This window comes from Oncorhynchus clarkii, chromosome 22 (assembly GCF_045791955.1).
Source record: "Oncorhynchus clarkii lewisi isolate Uvic-CL-2024 chromosome 22, UVic_Ocla_1.0, whole genome shotgun sequence".
Lineage (NCBI taxonomy): Eukaryota > Metazoa > Chordata > Actinopteri > Salmoniformes > Salmonidae > Oncorhynchus > Oncorhynchus clarkii.
Window position 1 is genome coordinate 37,917,632 of NC_092168.1, and position 26,052 is coordinate 37,943,683.

The window sequence follows — 26,052 nt, forward strand, 5'->3', positions numbered from 1 at the left end:
AAACGCTATTAGCGCGCGCTAACTAGCTAGCCATTTCACTTCAGTTACACCAGCCTAATCTCGGGAGTTGATAGGCTTGAAGTCATAAACAGCGCAATGCTTGACGCACAACGAAGAGCTGCTGGAAAAACGCACAAAAGTGCTGTTTGAATGAATTTTTACGCGCCTGCTTCTGCCTACCACCGCTCAGTCAGATACTTAGATACTGGTATGCTTGTATGCTCAGTCAGATTATATGCAACGCAGGACACCCTAGATAATATCTAGTAATATCATCAACCATGTGTAGATAACTAGTGATTATGATTGATTGTTTTTTTATAAGATAAGTTTAATGCTAGCTAGCAACTTACCTTGGCTTACTGCATTCGCGTAACAGTCAGTCTCCTTGTGGAGTGGAACGAGAGAGGCAGGTCATTATTGCATTGGACTAGTTAACTGTAAGGTTGAAAGATTGATCCCTCGAGCTGACAAGGTGAAAATCTGTCGTTCTGCCCCTGAACAAGGCAGTTAACCCACCGTTCCTAGGCCGTCATTGAAAATAAGAATGTGTTCTTAACTGACTTGCCTAGTTAAATAAAGGTATAAAAAATAAGATAATAATAATAATATTTGTTATGTTATGAAAACTTGAAATCGGCCCGAATTAATCGGCCATTCCGATTAATCGGTCGACCTCTAGTGATAATGGCATCATTACATCATGTTAACTGAACCTCCACGGTCCTGATACCATGTCTATTATCTGCTAGCCTGTCACTGTAGTCTGCCTCTCTTCTTACAATGAGAGAGAGAGAACTTTTGTGAGTGTAATATTTACTGTTAATTTTTATTGTTTAGGCACCTAAAGACTCTCAGACCATGAGAAACAAGATTCTCTGGTCTGATGAAACCAAGATTGAACTATTTGGCCTGAATGCTAAGTATCATGTCTGGAGGAAACCTGGCTCCATCCCTACGGTGAAGCATGGTAGTGGCAGCATCATGCTGTGGGGATGTTTTTCAGCGGCAGGTAGTGGGAGACTAGTCAGGATTAAGGGAAAGATGAACAGAGCAAAGTACAGAGAGGTCCTTGATGAAAACTTGCTCCACATTGCTCAGGACCTCAGATTGAGGCAAACATTCACCTTTCAACCGGACAATGACCCTAAGCACAGCCAAGACAACACAGGAGTGGTTCAGGACAAGTCTCTGAATGTCCTTGAGTGGCCCATTCAGAGCCCAGACTTGAAACCGATCGAACATCTCTGGAGAGACCTGAAAACAGCTGTGCAGTGACTCTCCCCATCCAACCTGACAGAGCTTGAAAGGATCTGCAGAGAAGAATGGGAGAAACACCCCAAATACAGGTGTATTTACCCTACCATGAGTCTATAGTGATGAGGATGAGTCTTACCCTACCATGAGTCTATAGTGATGAGTTAGTCTTACCCTACCATGGGTCTATAGTAATGAGGATGAGTCTTACCCTACCATGGGTCTATAGTAATGAGGATGAGTCTTACCCTACCATGAGTCTATAGTGATGAGTTAGTCTTACCCTACCATGAGTCTATAGTGATGAGGATGAGTCTTACCCTACCATGAGTCTATAGTGATGAGTTAGTCTTACCCTACCATGAGTCTATAGTGATGAGTTAGTCTTACCCTACCATGAGTCTATAGTGATGAGGATGAGTCTTACCCCACCATGGGTCTATAGTGATGAGTTAGTCTTACCCTACCATGAGTCTATAGTGATGAGTTAGTCTTACCCTACCATGAGTCTATAGTGATGAGTTAGTCTTACCCTACAATGGGTCTATAGTGATGAGGATGAGTCTTACCCTACCATGAGTCTATAGTGATGAGTTAGTCTTACCCCACCATGAGTCTATAGTGATGAGTTAGTCTTACCCTACCATGAGTCTATAGTGATGAGGATGAGTCTTACTCTACCATGAGTCTATAGTGATGAGTTAGTCTTACCCTACCATGAGTCTATAGTGATGAGGATGAGTCTTACCCTACCATGAGTCTATAGTGATGAGGATGAGTCTTACCCTACCATGAGTCTATAGTGATGAGTTAGTCTTACCCTACCATGGGTCTATGGTGATGAGGATGAGTCTTACCCTACCATGGGTCTATAGTGATGAGGATGTCTTACCCCACCATGAGTCTATAGTGATGAGGATGAGTCTTACCCCACCATGGGTCTATGGTGATGAGGATGAGTCTTACCCTACCATGAGTCTATAGTGATGAGTTAGTCTTACCCCACCATGGGTCTATTGTGATGAGGATGAGTCTTACCCCACCATGGGTCTATAGTGATGAGGATGAGTCTTACCCTACCATGGGTCTATAGTGATGAGGATGAGTCTTACCCTACCATGAGTCTATAGTGATGAGGATGAGTCTTACCCTACCATGGGTCTATGGTGATGAGTTAGTCTTACCCCACCATGGGTCTATGGTGATGAGGATGAGTCTTACCCTACCATGGGTCTATAGTAATGAGGATGAGTCTTACCCTACCATGGGTCTATGGTGATGAGTTAGTCTTACCCCACCATGGGTCTATGGTGATGAGGATGAGTCTTACCCCACCATGGGTCTATAGTAATGAATTAGTCTTACCCCACCATGGGTCCCCCTCGGTCGAGACTGTACACCTGCCTGGGGTTCAGCAGGTACTGGAACTTTCTCAATACCCTGTAGAAGACATATATATATATATAGACCATATGACAGCTGTGTTAGAGTTACTGCACATACACACAAGCTGACAAACTCACTATGTACAAAATGGAGCCAGAAGAGAGAGAGAGAGAGAGAGAGAGCCAGAGAGAGAGAGAGAGAGCAAGCAGGAGAGAGATGGAAAGAGAGAGAGTGAGCCAGAGAGAGAGTGAGCCCGAGAGAGAGAGAGAGCAAGCACGAGAGAGATGGAAAGAGAGAAAGAGAGCGAGCCAGAGAGCGAGAGAGAGCCAGAGAGAGAGAGAGAGCGAGCCAGAGAGAGAGAGAGAGCGAGCCAGAGAGAGAGAGAGAGCGATCCAGAGAGAGAGAGAGAACGAGCCAGAGAGAGAGAGAGCGAGCCAAAGAGAGAGAGAGAGTGAGCCAGAGAGAGAGAGAGAGAGAGTGAGCCAGAGAGAGAGAGAGAGAGAGCCAGAGAGAGAGAGAGTGAGCCAGAGAGAGAGCGAGCCAGAAAGAGAGCGAGCCAGAGAGTGAGCCAGAGAGTGAGCCAGAGAGAGAGAGAGAGAGTGAGCCAGAGAGAGAGAGAGTGAGCCAGAGAGAGAGAGAGTGAGGGAATGAGATATCATGTATACAAAGACAGACATAGAATGTAAAGTAGAAACATTTAATTACAAGTTTTACTTAATCAACACAGTTGACATGGTGTCCACAGTAAATGTGATTTCGCTCTAAAATTGTAATTCTCTACAGCTTACTGTGCCCATTGACATAGCAGATTCCTGTAACATTGACCAGCAGGAGCTGTATCAGAGATCTATGATATTGAAGGCTCCACATTGACCTTGCACTGGTAATTGCGTCAGTAGCTTTGGTCAGAGTGTGAAAAGCAGTAGCAAAAGACAACAGAAAGCCGACAGCTAGGTTAGAATCACCACAAACAAAACATTTGGCTCAGAATGCAACTCATTCCATATGGTGTGTCAGATACAGTTTGCTATGATACTGTTATGAATGTGTCATGAAGAAAACTCAAAAGGAAGTTTATGAAGTTCATTCAGAAGGAAAAATGTGTATAAATATACTACTTAACATAAGAGGACCGTGTGACATATAAAATGCTGTAAAACAGTCATTAAACTGCCTGAAAGCCTCATTCACAATAACGGGACCAATCAGTGACTCAACACCAACCCTTTCATTTCCTTATTGACATCAAAGAGGGCAGAAATAGGCTTTGTTTTTGTACTCAGAGATTAAATGCATCTTTTTTTTAGGAGAACATGTCTAATAATAGAGAATAATTTCCCTTTTAAGTGGTATTTAAGACTGTGTTGCTATGGTGATGGAGTTTCTGAAGCCAACAAAGCAGGACTCCCGGTGCTGTGAAATGCATGGTGGGAGGAGAGAGGAGAGAATGCTGAAACAGTGAACACATTAATTTTCATTAACAACTGCTTTTAGGACACTGTGTTAGAACAGCCAATAGACCATCATTATTTCCAAAATGTTAAATCCTCTGTAATTACATAGCCTAAAAATTATAGAATTGAATCTCCAAAGACCAGGAGATTGTTATTGTTGCTAGCTTTAGCTATGCTAGCTTCACATTACTTTGATTCTATGATGAACAGTCAGCCAGTCTTTATAACACTTTGTCAGTAGCATTACAGGGCTGTATGAAACATACACTACATGGCCAAAAGTATGTGGATTTGGCTATTTCAACCACAGCTGTTGCTGACAGGTGTATAAAATTGAGCACGCAGTCATGCAACCTCTATTGACAAACATTGGCAGTAGAATGGGCTCTACTGAAGAGCTCAGTGACTTTCAACGTGGCACTGTCATAGGATGCCACCTTTCCAAAAAGTCAGTTTGTAAGATTTCTGCCCTGCTAGAGCTGCCCTGTTCAACTGTAAGTGCTGTTATTGTGAAGTGGAAGCATCTAGGAGCAACAACGTCTCAGCCACGAAGTGATAGGCCACACAATCTCACAGAATGGGACCGCCAAGTGCTGAAGGCCACAGTGCGTAAAGATTATCTGTCCTCAGTTGCAACACTCACTACCGAGTTCCAATCTGCCTCTGGAAGCAATGTCATCAAAATAACTGTTCGTCAGGAGCTTCATGAAATGGGTTTCCATCGCTGAGCAGCCGCAAACAAGCCTAAGATCACCATGCGCAATGCCAAGCATTGACTGGAGTGGATTAAAGCTAGCCGCCATTGGACTCTGGAGCAGTGGAAACACGTTCTCTGGAGTGATAAATCACGCTTCACCATCTGGCAGTCCAACGGACAAATCTGGGTTTGGCGGATGCCAGGAGAATGCTGCATGCCCGAATGCATAGTGCCAACTGTAAAGTTTGTTGGAGGAGGAATAATGGTCTAGGGCTATTTTCCATGGTTCGGGCCCCTTAGTTCCAGTGAAGGGACATCTTAACGCTACAGAATACAATGACATTCTAGACGATTCTGTGCTTCCAACTTTGTGGCAACAGTTTGGGGAAGGTCCTTTCCTGTTTCAGCATGACAATGCACCATTGCACAAAGCGAGGTCCATACAGAAATGGTTTGTCAAGATCGGTGTGGAAGAACTTGACTGGCCTGCACAGAGACCTGACCTCAACCCCATCAAACACCTTTGGGATGGATTGGAATGCTGACTGCGAGCCAGGCCTAATCGCCCAACACCGACCTCACTAATGCTCTTGAGGCTGAATGGAAGCAGGTGTCCACATACTAGTGTATATTGCAGGAGTGTTTCAATCCGTTAATAATATGAGACTCTGTGACTTACCGCTCCCCCTGTCTCCCTCCACTCTTTGGGTTGACCAGGACCAGGAGGGGATGTGTACCCGGGAGAGGAGTGATCTGAATAGGAGATCAGAGACAGGCTAATGAGATACTGTAGAGTAGTGTATACCCATGCAAACACAGCACACACTTTAACCTGCCATCAACAAGGCTTTAATCACTGAAGATGCTCTGGGCTTGATTTACTCACCTGCAGTGCTTGTCCGTCTCCTGTGAATTTCAAGCTCTGACTTATGTTGTCAGGGCTGCTGCTGGGCGGGGAGTCCCCTTCACCCCGCTTCACAACAGAATGACGGTCCTGCAGACAGACAGACGGACAGACAAAGAAACATTTGTTTATGAGTTTATGAATTGTTACAGAGAAATGGGGCAAGTGTATACCTTTATGGATCTATAATTATATCTCAAGTGGGTGTTAGTGTTTTTCATTATTGAAAGTATTGGAGATAAATAAATAGGAGTTTCAGAGTGTGATTGATTTCATGTGATCTCACCAGGACGACAGGGCAGATGTAGGAGGGGAGTAGAGTGTGGTCTCTAAGGGCTCCTCCATCACACTCCGGCTTCATGTTGGACGCACACTTATTGTGGAGCTGATCGGGAAGGAAGATTTCTTTATTTATTTTATTTAACCTTTATTTAAGATGAGGAGAATGGAGGAGGAGAGTGGAAAGGAATACCAAAATATATATTCACACAAGTAATTTGACACAGAGGCAGATGTTATTCAAAACACTTCACTCAAAAGCCCCATAAATGCTTGAAGATAATAATACCGGAACATAAACTGCTATAGGAATATATCCTTTTTCCCCTGGTTCATGCCAAAGTCTGATTAATGTAATGAGTACAGTAGCTGCTTCCAGGACTGAGAATGAATGCCTGCAGTGATTCTAAAGGGATGAGAACGTCACTAAGCTAAGTTGCAGTGATGCTAAAGTGATGAGAACATCACTAAGCTAAGTTGCAGTGATGCTAAAGGGATGAGAACGTCACTAAGCTAAGTTGCAGTGATGCTAAAGGGATGAGAACATCACTAAGCTAAGTTGCAGTGATGCTAAAGGGATGAGGACATCACTAAGCTAAACTGCAGTGATGCTAAAGGGATGAGAACATCACTAAGCTAAACTGCAATGATGCTAAAGGGATGAGAACATCACTAAGCTAAACTGCAGTGATGCTAAAGGGATGAGAACATCACTAAGCTAAATTGACAATCCTAACTTGCTCTTTGAACTCCACTTACTGGTGGTTTGATGAATCACAGTTTGAGTGTTCATTATATATTATTTAACATTTAAAGGTAAATGGTGACATCTAGAGGACATCTTAGGTAAAGTAAAAATGTGAAAAATAATAGGTTGATTACAAACTATTGCAGTGAATTTCTTCAGGACCATTTATATATTTTATTTTATTTAGCCTTTATTTAACTAGGCAAGTCAGCTAGGCCAGATCATTTTTATTAGCAGAAGACTTCTGAAGCACTTGATACTAGCCAAGGCACTTGACATGAGGCACTATGAACCAAAACATTGTAACTATTTCAGTTCTCCAGTACAGGGAGGTGTGTACTACTCACAGTGATCTGACACCACACACAGTGTAGGCCCGTTAAGCCCTGGTAGCACTTGATACTTCTGTGACAGCGGTCACACTTAGTGGGAGAGTTTCCCTCCATCCAGACATGCTGCATGACCTGGAGAGAGGCAGGAAGGGAGAGAGGCAGGAAGGAAGAGAGGGAGAGAGGCAGGAAGGGAGAGAGGCAGGAAGGAAGAGAGAGAAAGAAAGAGAGGGAGAGAGGCAGGAAGGAAGAGAGAGAAAGAAAGAGAGGGAGAGAGGCAGGAAGGGAGAGAGAGAGAGAAAGAAAGAGAGGGAGAGAGGCAGGAAGGGAGAGAGAGAAAGAAAGAGAGGGAGAGAGGCAGGAAGGGAGAAAGGCAGGAAGGGAGAGAGGCAGGAAGGGAGAGAGACAGGAAGGGAGAGAGGCAGGAAGGGAGAGAGAGAAAGAAAGAGAGGGAGAGAGGCAGGAAGGGAGAGAGGCAGGTAGGGAGAGAAGCAGGAAGGGAGAGAGAGAGAGAGAGGGGAAGGGAGAGAGGGAGGAGGGGAGGAAGGGAGAGAGACAGGAAGGGGGAGAGGCAGGAAGGTAGAGAGACAGGAAGGGAGAGAAGCAGGAAGGGAGAGAGGCAGGAAGGGAGAGAGGGAGAGAAGCAAGAATGGAGAGAGAGGGAGGAAGGGAGAGAGAGAGAGGGAAGAAGGGAGAGAGAGAGGGAGGACAGGAGAGAGAGAGGGAGGAAGGGAGAGAGGCAGGAAGGGAGAGATGGAGAGAAGCAAGAAGGGAGAGAGAGGGAGGAAGGGAGAGAGAGAGAGGGAAGAAGGGAGAGAGAGAGGGAGGACAGGAGAGAGAGAGGGAGGAAGGGAGAGAGAGAGGGAAAAAGGGAGAGAGAGAAGGAGGACAGGAGAGAGAGAGGGAGGAAGGGAGAGAGGCAGGAAGGGAGAGAGAGAGGGAAAAGGGAGAGAGAGAGGGAGGACAGGAGAGAGAGAGGGAGGACAGGAGAGAGAGAGGGAGGACAGGAGAGAGAGAGGCAGGAAGGGAGAGAGAGAGGGAAAAGGGGAGAGAGAGAGGGAGGACAGGAGAGAGAGGGAGGAAGGGAGAGAGGCAGGAATGGAGAGGGAGAGGGAGGACAGGAGAGAGATGGGGAGGAAGGGAGAGAGAGAGAGGGAGGACAGGAGAGAGAGAGGCAGGAAGGGAGAGAGAGAGGGAAAAGGGGAGAGAGAGAGGGAGGACAGGAGAGAGAGAGGGAGGACAGGAGAGAGAGAGGGAGGAAGGGAGAGAGGCAGGAAGGCAGAGAGAGTGGGAGGACAGGAGAGAGAGAGGGAGGACAGGAGAGAGAGAGGGAGGACAGGAGAGAGAGAAGGAGGAAGGGAGAGAGCGAGAGGGAGGACAGGAGAGAGAGAGGGAGGACAGGAGAGAGAAAGGGAGGAAGGGAGAGAGAGAGGGAAAAAGGGAGAGAGAGAGGGAGGACAGGAGAGAGAGAGGGAGGACAGGAGAGAGAGAGGGAGGAAGGGAGAGAGAGAGGGAAAAAGGGAGAGAGAGAGGGAGGACAGGAGAGAGAGAGAGGGAGGAAGGGAGAGAGGCAGGAAGGGAGAGAGAGAGTGGGAGGACAGGAGAGAGAGAGGGAGGAAGGGAGAGAGAGAGGGAGGACAGGAGAGAGAGAGGGAGGGCAGGAGAGAGAGAGGGAGGAAGGGAGAGAGAGAGAGGGAGGACAGGAGAGAGAGAGGGAGGAAGGGAGAGAGGCAGGAAGGAAGAGAGAGAGGGAGGACAGGAGAGTGAGAGGGAGGAAGGGAGAGAGAGAGAGGGAGAACAGGAGAGAGAGAGGGAGGACAGGTGAGAGAGAGGGAGGAAGGGAGAGTGAGAGGGAGGAAGGGAGAGAGAGAGAGGGAGGACAGGAGAGAGAGAGGGAGGACAGGAGAGAGAGAGGGAGGAAGGGAGAGAGAGAGAGGGAGGAAGGGAGAGAGAGAGAGGGAGGACGGGAGAGAGAGAGAGGGAGGACAGGAGAGAGAGAGGGAGGAAGGGAGAGAGGCAGGAAGGGGGAGAGGCAGGAAGGGAGAGAGGCAGGAAGGTAGAGAGACAGGAAGGGAGAGAAGCAGGAAGGGAGAGAGGCAGGAAGGGAGAGAGGGAGAGAAGCAAGAATGGAGAGAGAGGGAGGAAGGGAGAGAGAGAGAGGGAAGAAGGGAGAGAGAGAGGGAGGACAGGAGAGAGAGAGGGAGGAAGGGAGAGAGGCAGGAAGGGAGAGAGGCAGGAAGGGAGAGATGGAGAGAAGCAAGAAGGGAGAGAGAGGGAGGAAGGGAGAGAGAGAGAGGGAAGAAGGGAGAGAGAGAGGGAGGACAGGAGAGAGAGAGGGAGGAAGGGAGAGAGAGAGGGAAAAAGGGAGAGAGAGAAGGAGGACAGGAGAGAGAGAGGGAGGAAGGGAGAGAGGCAGGAAGGGAGAGAGAGAGGGAAAAGGGAGAGAGAGAGGGAGGACAGGAGAGAGAGAGGGAGGACAGGAGAGAGAGAGGCAGGAAGGGAGAGAGAGAGGGAAAAGGGGAGAGAGAGAGGGAGGGAGGACAGGAGAGAGAGGGAGGAAGGGAGAGAGGCAGGAATGGAGAGAGAGAGGGAGGACAGGAGAGAGATGGGGAGGAAGGGAGAGAGAGAGAGGGAGGACAGGAGAGAGAGAGGCAGGAAGGGAGAGAGAGAGGGAAAAGGGGAGAGAGAGAGGGAGGACAGGAGAGAGAGAGGGAGGACAGGAGAGAGAGAGGGAGGAAGGGAGAGAGGCAGGAAGGCAGAGAGAGTGGGAGGACAGGAGAGAGAGAGGGAGGACAGGAGAGAGAGAAGGAGGACGGGAGAGAGCGAGAGGGAGGACAGGAGAGAGCGAGGGAGGACAGGAGAGAGAAAGGGAAAAAGGGAGAGAGAGAGGGAAAAAGGGAGAGAGAGAGGGAGGACAGGAGAGAGAGAGGGAGGACAGGAGAGAGAAAGGGAGGAAGGGAGGGAGAGAGGGAAAAAGGGAGAGAGAGAGGGAGGACAGGAGAGAGAGAGGGAGGACAGGAGAGAGAGAGGGAGGAAGGGAGAGAGGCAGGAAGGCAGAGAGAGTGGGAGGACAGGAGAGAGAGAGGGAGGACAGGAGAGAGAGAAGGAGGACGGGAGAGAGCGAGAGGGAGGACAGGAGAGAGCGAGGGAGGACAGGAGAGAGAAAGGGAAAAAGGGAGAGAGAGAGGGAAAAAGGGAGAGAGAGAGGGAGGACAGGAGAGAGAGAGGGAGGACAGGAGAGAGAAAGGGAGGAAGGGAGGGAGAGAGGGAAAAAGGGAGAGAGAGAGGGAGGACAGGAGAGAGAGAGGGAGGACAGGAGAGAGAGAGGGAGGAAGGGAGAGAGAGAGAGGGAGGACAGGAGAGAGAGAGGGAGGACAGGAGAGAGAGAGGGAGGAAGGGAGAGAGAGAGAGGGAGGAAGGGAGAGAGAGAGAGGGAGGACGGGAGAGAGAGAGAGGGAGGACAGGAGAGAGAGAGGGAGGAAGGGAGAGAGGCAGGAAGGGGGAGAGGCAGGAAGGGAGAGAGGCAGGAAGGTAGAGAGACAGGAAGGGAGAGAAGCAGGAAGGGAGAGAGGCAGGAAGGGAGAGAGGGAGAGAAGCAAGAATGGAGAGAGAGGGAGGAAGGGAGAGAGAGAGAGGGAAGAAGGGAGAGAGAGAGGGAGGACAGGAGAGAGAGAGGGAGGAAGGGAGAGAGGCAGGAAGGGAGAGAGGCAGGAAGGGAGAGATGGAGAGAAGCAAGAAGGGAGAGAGAGGGAGGAAGGGAGAGAGAGAGAGGGAAGAAGGGAGAGAGAGAGGGAGGACAGGAGAGAGAGAGGGAGGAAGGGAGAGAGAGAGGGAAAAAGGGAGAGAGAGGAGGACAGGAGAGAGAGAGGGAGGAAGGGAGAGAGGCAGGAAGGGAGAGAGAGAGGGAAAAGGGAGAGAGAGAGGGAGGACAGGAGAGAGAGAGGGAGGACAGGAGAGAGAGAGGCAGGAAGGGAGAGAGAGAGGGAAAAGGGGAGAGAGAGAGGGAGGACAGGAGAGAGAGGGAGGAAGGGAGAGAGGCAGGAATGGAGAGAGAGAGGGAGGACAGGAGAGAGATGGGGAGGAAGGGAGAGAGAGAGAGGGAGGACAGGAGAGAGAGAGGCAGGAAGGGAGAGAGAGAGGGAAAAGGGGAGAGAGAGAGGGAGGACAGGAGAGAGAGAGGGAGGACAGGAGAGAGAGAGGGAGGAAGGGAGAGAGGCAGGAAGGCAGAGAGAGTGGGAGGACAGGAGAGAGAGAGGGAGGACAGGAGAGAGAGAAGGAGGACGGGAGAGAGCGAGAGGGAGGACAGGAGAGAGCGAGGGAGGACAGGAGAGAGAAAGGGAAAAAGGGAGAGAGAGAGGGAAAAAGGGAGAGAGAGAGGGAGGACAGGAGAGAGAGAGGGAGGACAGGAGAGAGAAAGGGAGGAAGGGAGGGAGAGAGGGAAAAAGGGAGAGAGAGAGGGAGGACAGGAGTGAGAGAGGGAGGACAGGAGAGAGAGAGGGAGGAAGGGAGAGAGAGAGGGAAAAAGGGAGAGAGAGAGGGAGGACAGGAGAGAGAGAGGGAGGAAGGGAGAGAGGCAGGAAGGGAGAGAGAGAGTGGGAGGACAGGAGAGAGAGAGGGAGGAAGGGAGAGAGAGAGGGAGGAAAGGAGAGAGAGAGGGAGGACAGGAGAGAGAGAGGGAGGAAGGGAGAGAGAGAGAGGGAGGACAGGAGAGAGAGAGGGAGGAAGGGAGAGAGGCAGGAAGGAAGAGAGAGAGGGAGGACAGGAGAGTGAGAGGGAGGAAGGGAGAGAGAGAGAGGGAGGACAGGAGAGAGAGAGGGAGGACAGGTGAGAGAGAGGGAGGAAGGGAGAGTGAGAGGGAGGAAGGGAGAGAGAGAGAGGGAGGACAGGAGAGAGAGAGGGAGGACAGGAGAGAGAGAGGGAGGAAGGGAGAGAGGGAGGAAGGGAGAGAGAGAGAGGGAGGACGGGAGAGAGAGAGAGGGAGGACAGGAGAGAGAGAGGGAGGAAGGGAGAGAGGCAGGAAGGGAGAGAGGCAGGAAGGGAGAGAGGCAGGAAGGGAGAGAGACAGGAAGGGAGAGAAGCAGGAAGTGAGAGAGGCAGGAAGGGAGAGAGGCAGGAAGGGAGAGAGGCAGGAAGGGAGAGAGGCAGGAAGGGAAAGAGGGAGAGAAGCAAGAAGGGAGAGAGAGGGAGGAAGTGAGAGAGAGAGAGGGAAAAGGGGAGAGAGAGAGGGAGGACAGGAGAGAGAGAGGGAGGAAGGGAGAGAGGCAGGAAGGGAGAGAGGCAGGAAGGGAGAGAGGCAGGAAGGGAGAGAGGCAGGAAGGGAGAGAGGCAGGATGGGAGAGAGGCAGGAAGGACAGGAGAGCGAGAGGGAGGAAGGGAGAGAGAGAGAGGGAGGACAGGAGAGAGAGAGGGAGGAAGGGAGAGTGAGAGGGAGGAAGGGAGAGAGAGAGAGGGAGGACAGGAGAGAGAGAGGGAGGACAGGAGAGAGAGAGGGAGGAAGGGAGAGAGAGAGGGAGGAAGGGAGAGAGAGAGAGGGAGGACGGGAGAGAGAGAGAGGGAGGACAGGAGAGAGAGAGGGAGGAAGGGAGAGAGGCAGGAAGGGAGAGAGGCAGGAAGGGAAAGAGGCAGGAAGGGAGAGAGGCAGGAAGGGAGAGATGCAGGAAGGGAGAGAGACAGGAAGGGAGAGAAGCAGGAAGGGAGAGAGGCAGGAAGGGAGAGAGGCAGGAAGGGAGAGAGGCAGGAAGGGAAAGAGGGAGAGAAGCAAGAAGGGAGAGAGAGGGAGGAAGGGAGAGAGAGAGAGGGAAAAAGGGAGAGAGAGAGGGAGGACAGGAGAGAGAGAGGGAGGAAGGGAGAGAGGCAGGAAGGGAGAGAGGCAGGAAGGGAGAGAGAGACAACAATCATGATTTAAAGGAAGTTACAACATTAATCCAGTGCTAAACGTGTTATATTTTGTTCCAGACATTTACTAAAATAAGAGACCATCTGAAAGGCATCTTCTGTTATTGAATCAGACTTGAAAAAGTGAAGTGGAGCTGAAACAGAGTACAATTCCATCTGGAGAGAAAGAGAAGGTCTTAGAGGGACAACTCCAAGTCTGTGAGATCATTCCAGAAGGTGTCTACTTAAATTAGGGGTTAAATATAGACGCAGTTAACAACATTAGTAGCACTGCATGATCTCTCTGCACCCATGAGCCTGTGCATAAGTGTGTGTGTGTGTGTGTGTGTGTGTGTGTGTGTGTGTGTGTGTGTGTGTGTGTGTGTGTGTGTGTGTGTGTGTGTGTGTGTGTGTGTGTGTGTGTGTGTGAGTGCGTGCGTGCGTGCGTGCGTGTGTGTGTGTGAGAGAGAGAGAGAGAGAGAGAGAGAATCCCTGCACCCAGGACCTTTCTGCTCCTTGCTCGGCAACATTATTTAGATAATAGTGGGGACATTTCGCCAGTCCCCACAAGGAAAAATGCTATTTTAGGCTTAGGGGTTAGGTTTAGGGTTAGGGTTGCAATCAGGGTTAGGAGTTAGGGTTTAGTGAAAATATGATTCTGAATGGGACTCAACTGTTTGGTCCCCACAAGAATAGTAAAATAAAATAAACGTGTGCCGGTGTGTTTTTGTGTGTGTTTTGTGTGTGTAGTTGTGTACTCACATTGGTGTGTCTGCGGGACTTGGCATAGGTGCTGATGCAGGCAGCAATGTCTTTGGACACACAGCGTTCATGGACTGTGTACTTGCATACTGAAACACAGAGGTACAGAGAGAGACAGTTCACCAGTGGACGAACACTGAGTAGCAACACCAACCCTTTCACTGAATCATGTAATAAATTTACCAAGCGATAGCATTATCCTTGATAATAGATAATTAATAAATAATGCAATCATGTTTATTATTCACAGAATGGAGGACTGAATAAGAGACATAAATATAAATATAATATAAACATCTGGTTGAAAGACAGAGAGAAGAACTGAAAGGCAGGAAGAGAGAAACAGAGAGTGGATGGAGCTATAAAAGCCAACCAGGGACAGAAAGAGGGACTTTCTAAAGGGATAAAGGGATACTTCGGTATTTTGGCAATGAGGCCCTTTATCTACTTCCCCGGAGTCTCTAAGGTACAGTTGAAGTCTGAAGTTTACATACACTTAGGTTGGAGTCATTAAAACTTGTTTTTCAACCACTCCACAAATGTCTTGTTAACAAACTATAGTTTTGGCAAGTCGATTAGGACATCTACTTTGTGCAAGACACAAGTAATTTTTCCAACAATTGTTTACAGACAGACTATTTCACTTATAATTCACTGTATCACAATTCCAGTTTACATACACTAAGTTGACTGTGCCCTTAAACAGCTTGTAAAATTCCAGAAAATGATGTCATGGCTTTGGAAGCTTCTGATAGGCTAATTGACATAATTTGAGTCAATTGGAGGTGTACCTGTGGATCTATTTCAAGGCCTACATTCAAACTCAGTGCCTCTTCGCTTGACATCATGAGAAAATCAAAAGAAATCAGCCAAGACCTCAGAAATAAATTGTAGACCTCCACAGGTCTGGTTCATCCTTGGGAACAATTTACAAACACCTGAAGGTACCACGTTCAACTGTACAAACAATAGTATGCAAGTATAAACACCATGGGACCACATAGTCGCCATTCCACTCAGGAAGGAGACGCGTTCTGTCTCCTAGAGATGAACATACTTTGGTGCGAAAAGTGCAAATCACTTCCAGAACAACAGCAAAGGACCTTGTGAAGATGCTGGAGGAAACAGGTACAAAAGTGTCTATATCCACAGTAAAACGAGTCCTATATCAACATAACCTGAAAGGCTGCTCAGCAAAGAAGAAGCCACTGCTCCAAAACTGCCATAAAAAAGCCAGACTACGGTTTGCAACTGCACATGGGGACAAAGATCGTACTTCTTGGAGAAATGTCCTCTGGTCTGATGAAACAAAAATAGAACTGTTTGGTCATCATGACCATCGTTATGTTAGGAGGAAAAAGGGGGAGGCATGCAAGCCGAAGAACACCATCCCAACTGTGAAGCACGGGGATGGCAGCATCATGTTGTGGGGTGCTTTGCTGCAGGAGGGACTGGTGCACTTCACAAAATAGATGGCATCATGAGGTAGGAAAATTATGTGGATATATTGAACCAACATCTCAAGACATCAGTCAGGAAGTTCAAGCTTGGTCGCAAATGGGTCTTCCAAACTAACAATGACCCCAAGCATACTTCCATGCTTGGGGACAACAAAGTCAAGGTTTTGGAGTGGCCATCACAACGCCCTGACCTCAATCCCATAGAAAATTTGAGGGCAGAATTGAAAAAGCATGTGCGAGCAAGGAGGCCGACAAACCTGACTCAGTTACACCAGCTCTGTCAGGAGGAATGGTCCAAAATTCACCCACCTTATTGTGGGAAGCTTGTGGAAGGCTACCCGAAAAATTTGACCCAAGTTAAACAATTTAAAGGCAATGATACCAAATACTAATTGAGTGTATGTAAACTTCTAACCCACTGGGAATGTGATACAAGAAATAAAAACTGAAATAAATAATTCTCTCCTATTATTCTGACATTTCACATTCTTAAAATAAAGTGGTGATCCTAACTGACCTAAAACAGGGCATTTTTACTGTGATTAAATGTCAGGAATTGTAAAAAACTGAGTTTAAATGTTTTGGCTAAGGTCTATGTAAACTTCCGACTTCAACTGTAGTTGCTAACTAGCGCTAGCACAATTAGAGCAATGACCGGGAAGTCTATGTTCTCTGCCAGAGTGCAAATTACACGTGACATTTGAAGGGGGTCTCTATTGGAAATAGATGTGTGAGCCTATTAATAAATATGAAATTTAAGGGTAAAAATGAGTTACCATTTAATTTGAACACAACCAGTCATGATGCTTTTATTTGATTGTCAAACCAATCACTACTACCAGTGCGTGTTCCCCGACTCCAAAATAATCAAAATAGTGCAGTGGATGTACACTTGAGCAGTATGATGAATGGACATGTTTACAAAACACCCACAAGGATGTCAAATGACATTAGGGGATTGCCATTGATTACGCCTACATTAATTAATGCGTCTTGCTGACAAAAACATTTTTTTTGCATCCTAAAAAGTCAAGACACCTGCAATAGGTCTGAAACTTTGCCTGAAAAAACGTGATGGTCACCCTAACACGTACAGACAATTTACTAGACTAGGCTACAATGTATCAGTCAAGCATGATGAGAAGTTTGATGATATGTGCTCTAGGCCACCATGCAAAGACACTACTCATTAATTTCCCCTGGTTGCCACAGACATGCTCAGGAAAGTGATATCACAACTTAAGCCTTCTCCCTGCTTTCTCGATCCTATCCCCACCACATTCTTCAAAACAGTTTTTTATTGCATTTCTGAAGAAGTGCAAGCCATTGTTTATCACACCCTGCACTCCACTGCTCTAAAAACTGCTATGGGGAAACCCCTTCTGAGGAAAAGTAATCTAGATTATTCAGCTCTTAGCAACTATCAACCAATGTCCAACCTTCCATTCTGAAGCAAAATTCTGGAGAAATAGTTTTTTTAACTGTAAAAAAATCAAATTTGTTTTTTGTGCCCAGAGACAGCCTTAGATTTTTAAGTGCTGCATTCGACACTGTCGACCATGATGTCCTTCTGGACAGACTGGAGAGGTTGGTTGGCTTCTCCGGTCCAGTTCTAAATTGGTTTAGGACCTATTTAACCAGTTGAGAGTTTTTTGTCACCCTTGGTACACATCACATGTGGAGTTCCACAAGGTTCGGTTTAGGGTCCAGTACTGTTCAGTTTATATATGTTACCCCTTGGCAGCATTATCAGAAGGCACAGCATTGATTTTCACTGCTACGCAGACGATACACAACTTTACATTTCTGTGCCACCAGAGGATTATTGTTCCACGGATAAATTATTAGACTGTATTAGTGATTTAAATACATGGATGGCTCACAACTTCTTCCAGCTAAATTAAGACAAGACTGGGGTACTTACAGAGCGAGAATCTGCCCTGCCCACATTTTAATTCACGGGCAATAAAGATAAAACACCAGGTAAAAAAAATGAGGTGTTATTTTAGATTCTGAACTGAATTTCAAATCACATAATAGGAATGTGACCAAAATACGTTTTTACCATCTAAGAAACATTGTCAAGGTGAGGCCATTTCTCTCTCAGGCTGATACAGAGAGACTCATCCATGCTTTTATTACAAGCAGGCTTGACTACTGTAATGCTCTCCTGTCTGGTCTACGCAAAAAAGCCATTGGTCAACTGCAAAACATACAGATTTCTGCAGCGTGGGTACTGACCAAGACCAGACGGAGAGCACACATTACACCGGTTTAAAGGTTTCTGCACTGGCTGTCTGTGAGCTTTAGAATACGTTTTAAGATTCTTCTATTGGTTTTTAAACCAATCCACAATTGTGCACCCCAATACATTTCAGACATGCTTTTGAGTTATGTACCCAGTAGGTCCCTCAGGTCCTCTGGTACTGGCCTTTAACTATCCCAAAGTCTAGGATCAAGAGGCATGGAGAGGGAGCCTTTTAACTATCCCAAAGTCTAGGACCAAGTGACATGGAGGCAGCCTTTAGTTATTATGCCCCCAGCCCAGTGGCGGAATTAGGTATAGGCGACATGGGCATCTTTTCGGGGGCGGCACAGGGCTCCTGCACCCAAAAATGTGGAATGGTGACATTTGCGCAAATGGTTTTCTATTGCTCATTTGCACATTACGTCAATGATATCATGTCACCGTGTGGGACTGTGGGTCAATTAATCTTGTCGGAGTGGGCGCCCTGATTCTAGTTTGTGAGCTAGGCAGTCTACTGCCTGGGAAGGTCTCCCACTCAGAAGTACGAGATGGAGAGAGGGACGGGGGTAGGTTGACCTCAGGTCTCCCCACTGGAAGCCTGAGGTAGGGGGAGTGGGGGAATCTATCAAATAGCGGACCTCTAACTTTATACAGTACAGAAGCACTTAGTAAAATCAGTCACACTACGAAATGCTACCAAAAAAAACACAATTCGTTCATTATACTGAGAATATACAGTTACCCAGACGTATTGTCTGGCGGCCCCCCCCTAAAGTGGGGGATCGCCCAGGAGCCATACAAGGCTGCTGGGGCAGTGAACCTGCCAGAGAACCTGAGTGGGGCAAAAACTGTGGACACTATTAAAATAGATATGAAAACAAATCTTTTTAGCTTAGCTTTTTTTTCCTCAGTGTGTTTTTTAGTAGTTCAGTTTGTGTCCTTCTTTCGTTTTTACAGTGCATTGCAAAAGTGTTCACCCCATTTGGCATTTTTCCTATTTTGTTGCATTACAACCTGTAATTTAAATAGATTTCTATTTGGATTTCATGTAATGGACATACACAAAATAGTCCAAATTGGTGAAGTGAAATGAAAAAAATTACTTGCTTCAAAGAATTCTAAAAAAAGTAAAATGGAAAAGTGGTCTGTTCATATGTATTCACTCCTTTGCTATAAAGGCCCTAAATAAGATCTGGTGCAACCAATTACCTTCAAAAGTCACATAATAGCTAAATAAAGTCCACCTGTGTGCAATCTAAGTGTCACATTATCTGTCACATGATCTCAGTATATATACACCTGTTCTGAAAGGCCCCAGAGTCTGCAACACCACTAAGCAAGGAGCACCATGAAGACCAAGGAGCTCTCTAAATCCATTATTTAAAAAATGAAAGAATATGGCATCACAACAAACCTGCTAAGAGAGGGCACCCACCAAAACTCATGGACTAGGCAAGGAGGGCATTAATCAGAGAGGCAACAAAGAGACCAAAGATAACCCTGAAGGAGCTGCAAAGCTCCACAGCGGAGATTGGAGTATCTGTCCATAGGACCACTGTAAGCCGTACACTCCACAGACCTGGGCTTTACAGAGGAGTGTCCAGAAAAAAAGACATTAAAGAAAATTAAAGAAAGAAATAACACAAACACGTTTGGTGTTCGCCAAAAGTTATGTGGGAGACTCCCCAAACATATGGAAGAAGGTACTCTGGTTAGATGAGACTAAAATTTAACTTTTTGGCCATCAAGGAAAACGTTATGTCTGGAGCAAACCCAACACCTCTCATCACCCCGAGATAACCATTCCCACAGTGAAGCATGGTGGTGGCAGCATCATGCTGTGGGTATGTTTTTCATTGGCAGGGACTGGGAAACTGGTTATAATTGAAGGAATGATGGATGGCGCTAAATACAGGGAAATTCTTGAGGGAACCTGTTTCAGTCTTCAAGAGATTTGAGACTGGGACGGAGGTTCACCTTCCAGCAGGACAATGACACTAAGCATACTGCTAAAGCAACACTCGAGTGGTTGAAGGGGAAACATTTAAATGTCTTGGAATGGCCTAGTCAAAGCCCAGACCTCAATCCAATTGAGAATCTGTGGTATGACTGAAAGATTGCCAGCAGAATCCATCCAACTTGAAGGAGCTGGAGCAGTTTTGCCTTGAAGAATGGGCAAAAATCCCAGTGGCTAGATGTGCCAAGCTTATAGAGACATACCCCAAGAGACTTCAGCTGTAATTGCTGCAAAAGGTGGTTCTAGTTAACCTGTTAGAGCTCTAGGGGCGCTATTTCATTTTTGGATAAAAAACGTTCCCGTTTTAAGCGCGATATTTTGTCACAAAAAGATGCTCGACTATGCATATTCTTGACAGTTTTGGAAAGAAAACACTCTGAAGTTTCAGAATCTGCAAGATTTTGTCTGTAAGTGCCCCAGAACTCATTCTACAGGCGAAACCAAGATGATGCATCACCCAGGAATTAGCAGAACTTCTGAAGCTCTGTTTTCCATTCTCTCCTTATATGGCTGTGATTGCGCAACGAATGAGCCTACACTTTCTGTCGTTCGCCCAAGGTCTTAGCAGAATTGTGACGTATTTGTAGGCATATCATTGGAAGATTGACCATAAGAGACTACATTTTCCAAGTGTCCGCCTGGTGTCCTGCGTCGAATTCGGTGCGCAATTGCCAGCTGCTTCTACTTTACCATTTGATTCAGGGGAGAAAGCATGTGTCCAAGAACGATGTATCAATGAAGAGATATGTGAAAAACACCTTGATGATTGATTCTAAACAACGTTTGCCATGTTTTCAGTCGATATTATGGAGTTAATTTGGAAAAAAGTTCGCGTTTTGAGGACTGAATTTTCGGATTTGTTTTGGTAGCCAAATGTGATGTATAAAACGGAGCTATTTCTAATACACAAGGAATCTTTTTGGAAAAACTGAGCATCTGCTATCTAACTGAGATCCTCATTGAAAACATCAGAAGTTCTTCAAAGGTAAATTATTTTATTTGAAGGCTTTTATGTTTTTGTTAATGTTGCGTGCTGGATGCTAACGCTAATGCTAACGCTAAATGCTAACGCGAAATGCTAACGCTAGCTAGCTACTTTTACACAAATGATTGTTTTCCTATGGTTGAGAAGCATATTTTGAAAATCTGAGATGACAGTGTTGTTTACAAAAGGCTAAGCTTGAGAGATGGCATATTTATTTCATTTCATTTGCGATTTTCATAAATAGTTAACGTTGTGTTATGCTAATGAGCTTGCTGATAGATTTACACAATCCTGGATACAGGGGTTTTTTCATAGCTAAACGTGACGCAGAAAACGGAGCGATTTGTCCTAAACAAATAATCTTTCAGGAAAAACTGAACATTTGCTATCTGAGAGTCTCCTCATTGAAAACATCTGAAGTTCTTCAAAGGTAAATGATTTTATTTGAATGCTTTTCTGTTTTTTTGTGTAAATGTTGCCAGCTGAATGCTAATGCTAAATGCTACGTTAGCCATCAATACTGTTACACAAATGCTTGTTTTGCAATGGTTGAGAAGCATATTTTGAAAATCTGAGATGACAGTGTTGTTAACGAAAGGCTAAGCTTGAGAGCTAGCATATTTATTTCATTTCATTTGCGATTTTCATGAATAGTTAACGTTGCGTTATGGTAATGAGCTTGAGTCTGTATTCACGATCCCGGATCCGGGATGGGGAGATCAGAAAGGTTAATAGTTATGCACGCTCAAGTTTTCCATTTAAAAAAAAAAACGTATTTCTTGTTTGTTTCACAATACAAAATATTTTGCATCTTCAAAGTGGTAGGCATGTTGTGTAAATCAAATGATACAAACTCCCCAAAAATATATTTCAATTCCAGGTTGTAAGGCAACAAAATAGGAAAACTGCCAAGGGGTTGAATACTTTCGCAATCCATTGTATTTTGTTTGTTGTGTACTAAATATGGCAGCTTTATTTGAATCATTTTTTAATAGTTTTCTCCTGTAAAGCACATTGCGTTGCATTCAATGTCTGAAATATGCTGTATAAATAAAGCCTGATTTGATTTGATAACAATAGCCAGTGATGCAGTGGTAAAAAAAATAGGTGGCTAAACTTTGATTGCCAGTCGCAGTGAAAAAAGTAACACTCCCTATACTTTTAATGCATTTTTCTGGAAAAGGTTGGTAAACTACGTTTAGTTGAGTTTACCCTGCACTAGGCCTACAACACCGCAGGTAGCCTGCCCTCTACGCCGAGGCAATTTTACACACATGAACACACACAGAACAGATAGCCTACCTTCAATATAATACACAAGTTGAATCAAAACATGTTTTACACCCTAGTTCATGAGTTGAATGATTCATGAGTTGAATGATTCATGAGTTGAATGATTCATGAGTTGTCCATAATTCATGAGTTGTCCATAATTCATGAGTTGAATGATTCACAGATTATGTGACATAAAACACTACCTTTCTTTCTTTACATTAGTTACATGTATGACTGTTCTTTGAATTAGAACATTGAACTTAAACCCTGTACGATTCATGGATGTTGGAGATCTCGGAAAATGCACTGTAGCCTAAGTGTAAATATGCCTAGATAACATTTCATTATGTTCCACTGTGAAAACAGTTCTCATGGGCACACAAATCCAAAATAATGTAGGCCTGTCGGATGCTTCTAACAGAAATAGTTAACTTTAGGCCTACTGTCATTCATTTAGGATGGATTAGATTGTCTAGTGAGATTGTGGACCATCATCAGCTGATCCAGGAAAGAAAACAAATACTGCTAGAAAATAATCAATCGCTCTAAACAGCTGACTGACAAAAGCAAACAATGATACATCAGATAAACGTACAGATAAATCTAATGCATTGGAATAAGTGAAGGCTATTTTTATCAAGGGCACATGGCAAACAAATGGTGAAAATGAACTAGTACAATGTACTCAGCCCAGCTGTGGCTAAATTTAGCACTACTGAGTGGACAGCACAGTAAACAGGGAGACGATTTGTGCAATCACATATAAATAAATGGTTGAAACCATGACAGAGAGGTTGGGGTGTTCCTTTCAAGCATTTATTTTCATATTTACCACTGCATTTTAAACAAATGGCTGAATAATTAAGTTAGTATGTTTTAGAGACCCCTTCAAAGTTGTACTTTTGTTGCATTTAGGGGAGCTAATGTCTCATTCAGGGGAGCTGAGCCCCCCCCCCCCCCCCCCCCGGCTCTCCCATAATTCGCAGTGAAAAAAGTAACACTCCCTATACTTTTAATGCATTTTTCTGCAGATACCATAGACTTCCAGTCATTGCGCTAACACAAGTTAGCATTGGCTCGTGAAACAATCTGACCTATCTTCCTTCATACTGGACACAGAGACATAAAAATGGTACCCACGAGTTCTTCTGACTCTGCCAAAATCTTGAAGTATCTCTTTAATGAGACAGAGAGAGACAGTAGAACTAAGGGCCACACACACATACTCACTGGAGCAGCAGAGGCCCTGCTTGCGAACTCCCAGCAGCATGGTGTGGCAGTAGTTACAGTAGGCTGGCTTGTTGAAGTGCTTCAGTTTCCACACATGCTGACCATCTTCCTGAACATTCTACAAAGAGAGAAAGAGAGAGAAAGAGAAAGATATCAATCTTTCTGAATTTATTTTGTGGAACTGACACTCTAAACGCACGCAGACACATACTTTATCTCTCTTCCCACAGGGATCATATACACTTACTAAAATTTATGCACTCATGTATGCACTTTGGATAAAAGCATCTGCTATACGGCATCCGTTCTCAAATAATATCACACACACACACACACACACACATGCACCCTCCCTCACCGTCTCCATGCCCAGCAGGACCAGCAGAGGGATGGTGGTGAGGCCTCCTCTGATCCACTCCTCCAGGGTGACTGTTCCGTCCCGGTCATAGTCTATCTCTTCCATCATCTCCTTCAGGATCTAGAGCACAGGGAGACGGGGGGGACAGAGGGTGAGTGCAGTAAAGTCTTGTCAAATTATAACACTGTAATGATCCAACATTTCCTTGTCACTGTCGTTAAGCTAGTCTTTTCAGGTCGCCACAAGACGTTGGGAACAGGGGAAACAAGACACACAAGGCTGTGTGCATCCTTACCGGTCGCAGCTCTGCCGAGTCCCATTCCAGGTACTCTGCCACGTGGACCATCTGATTGATGATGCGGTCCAGTTCCTACACCCAGCAAGCGAGATAAACATTATACCACAACATCACTGTGGCTGTCTTCTTGATAACAAATGAATGCATTCACACATCCACAGACATTACTACCAAGAGACTGACAGAGATGATCACATATGTTCTCTGTTTAGAAAACAAAAAAATCCTCCACATTTTGGCGTGCCCAAGAAAATCATAGGGAGTGTCCTTGAAAACAAATTAAGTCAGTCAGACCACAGTATCCTCTGATATCATCCACATCCACATCATTCTATGATGACAGTATCCTCTGATATCATCCACATCATTCTATGATGACAGTATCCTCTGATATCATCCACATCATTCTATGATGACAGTATCCTCTGATATCATCCACATCATTCTATGATGACAGTATCCTCTGATATCATCCACATCCACATCATTCTATGATGACAGTATCCTCTGATATCATCCACATCATTCTATGATGACAGTATCCTCTGATATCATCCACATCATTCTATGATGACAGTATCCTCTGATATCATCCACATCATTCTATGATGACAGTATCCTCTGATATCATCCACATCATCCTATGATGACAGTATCCTCTGATATCATCCACATCATTCTATGATGACAGTATCCTCTGATATCATCCACATCATTCTATGATGACAGTATCCTCTGATATCATCCACATCATCCTATGATGACAGTATCCTCTGATATCATCCTAAGAATCTCAAATCTCAAATATTTTTATACTTTTTCAGTTACTACATGATTCCATATGTGTTATTTCATAGTGTTGATGTCTTCACTATTATTCTACAATGTAGAAAATAGTCAAAATTAAGAAAAACCCTTGAATGAGAAGGTGTTCTAAAACTTTGTATTGGTAGTGTATTTACATATCTACTTCAATTACCTCATACCCCTGCATATCGACTCGGTATACTGTTGAAGGATCTAAGAATGAAGCAGTGCAGTTCAGAGGAAATAAGGATGTATTGTAACAGGGTTGTTCTAATTGCACTGAGCTTAGCACTGCATGAGAGGAGAAGAGAGGAACTGTGAGGAGAGGAGAGGAGATGAGGAAAGCAGAGACCAGAACAGAAGAAAGGAGAGAAGAGAAGAGGAAAGGAGAGACCAGAACAGAAGAAAGGAAAGAAGAGACCAGAACAGAAGAAAGGAGAGAAGAGGAAAGGAGAGGAGAGGGGAGGGGAGGGGAGGAGAAGGGAGGAAAGGAGACGGGAGGAGAGGGGAGAAAACAGAAGAAAGGAAAGAAAAGAAAAGAAAAGAGTAGATTAAAACAGTAGAGCAGAAGAGAGAACAGAACAGACGTAAGGAGAGAGGAGTAGGGAAAAGAAGAGAGGAGAAGAGACGAGACGAGAGGGCCACTAACCGAGCTGTCCAGTACTCCGTTGCCATCTGTGTCGTACAGCCGGAACATGACTGGAGGGGAACGAGAAAAAAGGGACCCCATGATTCAGCTGTAATGTCTTGAAGTCCCTGTCTGTCAGCACCACTTGAATTCCCAGTCAGACCACCCCTCTGTAGAGCAGGGGAAGTATTAGAGTGTGACTCAGCACCACTCCTGTGTTGGAGCAGAGGAAGTATTTGAGCGTGACACAACACCACTCCTGTGTTGGAGCAGGGGAAGTATTAGAGCGTGACACAACACCACTCCTGTGTTGGAGCAGGGGAAGTATTAGACCGTGACGCAACACCACTCCTCTGTTGGAGCAGGGGATGTAATCGAGAGTGACACGTACTCCTGTTTTATTGGGATGTCGGAAGCAGTTAGCAGAGATTAGCTGTGTCAAATTGTGCAGATATAGCTCCCAACGCTAAAAAAGTCTATTGGACACACCTGGGTTTAGGATGTCCATGGGCTAACGAGGACAGGTACTGAGGCTGAGTTAATCCCAAGGGGAGCCTAACTACTGACTCACTGCTCACAACCTCAACAGCACTCTGTAGGGTAGCACCATGGTGAAGCCGGAGGACAACTAGCTTTCGTCCTCCTCTGAGTACATTGACTTCAATACAAAACCTAGGAGGCTCATGGTTCTCACCCCCTTCCATAGACTTACACAGTAATTATCACAACTTCTGGAGGACATCCTCCAATCTATCAGAGCTCTTGCAGCATGAACTGACATGTTGTCCACCCAATCAAAGGATCAGAGAATGAATCTAGTACTGAAAGCATAAACTACAGCTAGCTAGCACTGCATTGCATAAAATGTGGTGAGTAGTTGACCCAAAGAGAGAGAAAGAAAATAGAGAGACATAGAGGTTGTCATTTGTTTGTACTTTCAGTTTCACATAGCTAGCAAATGCAGCTAGCTAGTTTAGCCCACCGAGACACCCTGCTCAAACAGAGGGATGCTATGTTAGCTAGCTGGCTATGACTATCCCACACAACACTGGAACT

At 45.7% G+C, this 26,052-nt stretch overlaps 1 protein-coding gene across 1 annotated transcript in view; it reads right to left on the minus strand.

Moving 5' to 3' along the window:
- LOC139380858 (diacylglycerol kinase beta-like) overlaps positions 1-26,052 on the minus strand; it is a 110,491-nt gene that overhangs the window by 58,018 nt on the left and 26,421 nt on the right. Inside the window, exons 8-17 of the mRNA XM_071123991.1 lie at positions 25,018-25,067; positions 23,559-23,633; positions 23,264-23,383; positions 22,906-23,023; positions 13,691-13,779; positions 7,073-7,189; positions 5,985-6,083; positions 5,681-5,788; positions 5,474-5,547; positions 2,623-2,697 (exon numbers count right to left, since the gene is read on the minus strand). Coding sequence (XP_070980092.1) covers positions 2,623-2,697; positions 5,474-5,547; positions 5,681-5,788; positions 5,985-6,083; positions 7,073-7,189; positions 13,691-13,779; positions 22,906-23,023; positions 23,264-23,383; positions 23,559-23,633; positions 25,018-25,067 — 925 coding nt within the window. The remainder of the gene's footprint in view (positions 1-2,622; positions 2,698-5,473; positions 5,548-5,680; positions 5,789-5,984; positions 6,084-7,072; positions 7,190-13,690; positions 13,780-22,905; positions 23,024-23,263; positions 23,384-23,558; positions 23,634-25,017; positions 25,068-26,052) is intronic.